Below are 5,107 nucleotides of genomic sequence, written 5' to 3'. Positions count from 1 at the left end.
CACGCATGAGGACAGCCTCTTGGGTTTATATCTCTACGTGTAACCCCCACCATACTGCCTGGGTTTGCAAGATCCTACTAACTGTCCTGGCTTGTGACAATTTAACCTGTGCTTATCCCTCTCTCCATGCACACTGTTTGTACATTTAAAACCTTGATTACCATAAAAACTCATATTCCAATCTGTAATTATCTTGCAATTGTGTCTTTGCTTCTATATTGCCATGTTTGTGAACCTGCCTCCACTCACTTGATGCAGTAGCAGCACTCTGAAAGTTCTTGATTTCAAATAAACCTGTTGGAGTTGAACCTGGTGTTGTGAGACTTCCTACTGTGCCCACCCCAGTCCAACGCCGGTATCTGCACACCTTTTATTATGAGAGAAATTGAACCTAAAGGAAAGGATGCTATGCTTCAGGTGTACAGGGCATTCGTGAGTTCACATCTCAAATACTACCTGCGGTTTTGCTCTCCTTATTTAAGGCACAATGTAAATATGTTGGAGGAGGTTTATAAAGGTTTCCTAGATTGATATCTGGAATGAGTGCGTTATCTTATGAGGAACAGTTGAACAAACTGGGCTTGTTTCTACTGGGGTTCAGACGAATGAAGGCATAGCTTAATTGAAGAATAAAAGATCCTGAACAAGGTGGACACTGAACTATATCTTTCTTGTTAAAGATAATTTATTAGTGTCACAATAGGCTTATACTGCAATGACGTTATTGTGAAAATCCCCTAGTCGCCACACTCTCGTGCCTGTTTGGGTGCACTGATGGAGTATTTGACATGGCCAATGCACCTAACCATTGTCTTATGGACTGTGGAAGTAACTGGAGCACCCAGAGGAAACTCACGCAGACACCGGGACAATATGCAGACTCTGCACAGTGACCCAAGCCGGGAATCGAACCAGGTTCCTGATGCTGTCAGGCAGGATTGCTAACCACTGTACCACCTCGCTGCCATCTGTGTGATTGAGTCCAGAACTAGGGGTCACTCTCTTAAAATTAGAGGTTACTGTTACATGTCAGAGATGTGACTTTGGAGCTCCCTGTCTCAGAAGGCAGTGGAAGCAGGATCACTGAATATTTTAAAGGCCGAGCTAAATAGGTTTTTTAAAAGGGTCAATGGACTCAACATTAACAGTGTTTCTCTTTCCACAGATGCTGCCAGACCTCCTGATTCATCCAGCTTTTTCTGTTTTTATTTCAGATTTCCAGCAACTGCAGTATTTTGATTTTAGTTAGCTTGCTATTAGGAAAGGATACAAAGATTACTGGGGACAGATGGAATGTAGAATCGGAAACACAGACAGATCAACCATGATTTTATTGAATAACGGAGAAGCCTAAAAGGGGCTGAATGGCCTACTTCTATTCATATTTCATATGTTTGTATGTTCAAGAGTAGTATGCATCCTGTGTTTGCTGGAGCTTGTCAGCTTGACATCTATCTGGTGTAGTGAACATTACACCCCCTCTGCCAGATCTATTGGTTCATTGAACCCTTTTAATGGCACTGGATCCAGATTGTATTTAATCCACTTCTTCCACTGATGATGGCATTATTGTGGATCCAGGCCTCTAATTTCAGCTGGTAACCTCCGCCTTCCCATGCAACTGCCAGATTGGCATTAGTGAAGTGAGGGCCTAACCTATACTAGGTACCAGGCCAGTGTCTCCCCTGACTCATCTCACTTCCCTCTGTTGCTGTCTGAGGTTTTGACACAAACCACAGATCTCTCCCTGCGGACAACCGGCAGCCTTGATGACGGTTGCTATAAGGATATCTAAATCAGTCTCACACTTCACATGGCCCACGTACAATCCCACTGCCCCTATCTCGAATTGGGTAGGGAACCCATTTTGATAAGTGAGCCCCCTCCAGCCCTCAAGTCACTCCCTGCATGGTGAAAGTTTAGCTGCATTTGCTGGCCCTGTTATACAGATCCCAGACCCCCAGCAGAGGATTCAATACTGTTTTGGATTTCTAAACACCTCATGTTCCAATGCAAAAAATCCATAGAAAGTCATTGAGAAACGTATAAGTTTAATGAATGACTTAGGTCAATCACTCTCCATAAAATCTAGTCCAATGTGCGACATAATTGTAATTCTTTCTTTTAATCCATTGCAAAACATATTATAAAATGGTTTCTTTCAGTCAGCAGCTGGTTCCGTCTTCCTATTCTGGTCTGGAAGAGCTCAAATCTAATGATGGAAAGGGTCGGGTGATTAATCCACTGATACGGAAGAAGTTAGATGATCTGGATAATACAGAGCTTAACATCGCAGTGACAGGAGAATCAGGTGCAGGGAAATCCACCTTTATCAATGCACTGAGGGGACTTCAGAATGGTGATGAGGGAGCAGCTGAAACTGGAACTACAGAAACTACAATGGAGCCAATCGGATACAAACATTCCAACCTGCCGAATGTTCGTTTCTGGGACCTGCCGGGAATTGGAACGACAAAATTCCCAGCGGATAAATATCTCAGAGAAATGGAATTTGAAAGATACAATTTCTTCATCATTATTTCACACTGTCGATTCAGAGAAAATGATGAAAAACTTGCCAAAGAGATTAAACGACTGGGGAAGAAATTCTATTTTGTTCGATCTAAAATCGATAATGATCTCAAATTGATGAAAACGCATTGGAGGAAAATGAATGAAGAGGAAGAACTGGAAAAGATCAGGAATGACTGTGTCAGCAAGTTGGAAGAGGCAGGAATTCCATCACCCTGTGTTTTCCTGATATCAAACTTTGATCTGAATCTGTATGATTTTGTTAAATTGAAAATGAGCATTAGAATAGGCCGTTCATCCCTTGGAGGCTGTTTCCCTTTTCAATTGGATCATGATTGATCAGTATTCTGACCAGTTGCCTTAGTTCTGTCACCTTGAAAAACGAACACGCTGCTTGCAGAGAGCAAAGCTTTATGAGGTTCTGTGACTGAGATTAATATTATTGATGCTGAAAGATGACTTCATAAATCCTTGGGACTGCCCTTTGTTAAATCGGTCTTTAAAGTATAATTTACACTGTAATTAATTTCAGTCTCCATGGATAGCAATTTTCCTGTTAATTTATACTAAGTTTGGTTTTGATTGTTTTTAAAAGCGTCAGGTTGTGTTGAAAGTTCTGTTCTTTCATTGGTCTCCATCGTTGGGGTCGTAGCATGAAACATGCTCCTTCTCCAATTCCACTCCACTCATTCTTTATGCACTCCTTCTGTTCCACTCATATTCTCCTCAATACTGCCACTGTCCAACTCCAAACACTTTGTTATCCATCCTGCTCTGCCGTTCCCAAAAATTCTCCTGCTCCCGATGCCCACACCTCTGTCCTCCTCCACATCACCCTTAATTCCAATCGAGTAACTCCCACTATGCAAATCCACACTCTACTCAGGTTTGCCTACGGTGCCACTTCACACCCCTTTCAATAGCTCCCAAAGTCCAATTCCTCAATCCTCAGGAATTCTTCTACATTCCCACTGCACACTTTCCTCAGATATTACAATCTCACTCCACTCTGGCTCTGAGCCTCTCAATTACATTAGAGTCCCACTCAACATATCACCTACAGTTTGTCACTGTTTGGAAATCAGCCAGCATTGTTGTGGTCGCTATGAAGTGTTCAGTTCAGGAACCTGCTAATTACTGACCAGCTGCTCTTACATCTATCTTACATGTGTTTGGGCCTGATTTTACAGTCATGTTGCACCCGTTTTTGGGCACGAAAACTTGGTAAATTCGGGCATGAAGCGAGGATCGTGATCCTTTGCTATGGCCTGAAAATGGCCGCAATCGGGACTGTGCCCGAAATGGGCGCAATGGCCATTTAAATGTATTTACGTGCATTTGGGCTGCACATCCAACCTTACTGGCACTTTCCTCCCCACCCCCACCTCCCTTTACCACTGTTCACCCATCCAGAATCGGCACAAATCAGACATGGTTCACAAAAGTCCGATTCAGGTGCTCCAGTTAGTGAGGAGGTAAATGCCGAGTGTCCGACACCGCTCTGCTCACGATTGATGGGGGGTGGGGGTCAGTGGTGGTGGAAGGTGAGTCTGACAGCACACTGCTTGAGATCAGAGGGGGAGGGGAGGACAGGGGTGTCTGCTGCTACTCTGCCTGAGATCAATGGGGGAGAGGAATGGAGGGTCCAATGCCACTCTGCCTGAGATTGGTGGGGGGATGGGATGGGAGGGGCCCATGATCAGTCTGGGTGGTGGAGAGGGTGGGGGGATAATGGGATCAGTAATGTTGTTGGGGGGGTGGGGTAATTTCTCTGTGAGAGCCAGAGGAAGGCAGCTGGCCCAGAAGCAACGTGGCTGGGAGTCACATCCTATCATTCTTTTCTGTGCGTGTGCAGTTGGAGGCGCTGATCGGAGCTGCAAGCTTTTGGTATGTTAAACCTCACCCACAGGCTTCTGCAGTGCGATTTGGAATCACTGATATTTTTGCAGGCAGAGTGCGTATGGGGGCATCTCAGAACAGGTCTAAAAATCAGATCTGAAACACTCCCACTTTCAAGTCCGCTCAGCACTTTGACACAATTTTACCATTTTGATTCTAAGTGCCTTTCAGAATCTTGTGTTTCACTTAACAATCAGCTACACCTTGTCTATCAACTTCATAACATCAGTGGGTGATACTGGTCTGACCTGGGTCCAGCTGATCCAATATCACACTGATAGATTAGATAAAATATTTTTGCTAGCTTCATTCAGTTTTTGATATCCTGCAACTATCATGCTTTTTGAGAAATTGAATGACCTTCATGTAAACCCTCCTCTCCCACTTTGGAATAATGATTTCCCTCCTAACAGGATTCATTGGGAGTCAGTCTCTGGGATTTAGCCAAAGACAGCCCATGTGAACAGGTACAAGGTTGCATGTCTCATCTTTACTTTTTATCCTCTATGCTGTTGACCAGAGACAGATGACAAAGCAGTGCTGATTTATACTGATGATATGGTATTTGTGAGTCTCATCTGGAAAAATGAAGCAATCTACAGGAACTTGGTACAAAGGTTCATAAGGAATTAGAACCATACAATCGCTACAGTGAAGAAAGAAACTATTTGGCCCA

General features: G+C 43.7%; 1 protein-coding gene across 1 annotated transcript; it reads left to right on the top strand.

Annotated features, from left to right (window-relative positions):
* Nucleotides 1–2,247: 2,247 nt before the first annotated feature.
* On the top strand, nt 2,248–2,895 carry LOC145342440 (T-cell-specific guanine nucleotide triphosphate-binding protein 2-like; the record flags this gene model as incomplete). The annotated part of the gene is made up of 1 exon (XM_080188002.1): nt 2,248–2,895. A coding segment is annotated over one exon (624 nt), but the record flags the coding sequence as incomplete, so codon positions are not given.
* Between the last annotated feature and the right edge of the window lie 2,212 nt (nt 2,896–5,107).

Source organism: Carcharhinus amblyrhynchos, chromosome 4, assembly GCF_965287045.1.
Source record: "Carcharhinus amblyrhynchos chromosome 4, sCarAmb.v2.hapA, whole genome shotgun sequence".
Classification (NCBI taxonomy): Eukaryota; Metazoa; Chordata; class Chondrichthyes; order Carcharhiniformes; family Carcharhinidae; genus Carcharhinus; species Carcharhinus amblyrhynchos.
This window is presented reverse-complemented; position numbering and strand designations above follow the sequence as displayed.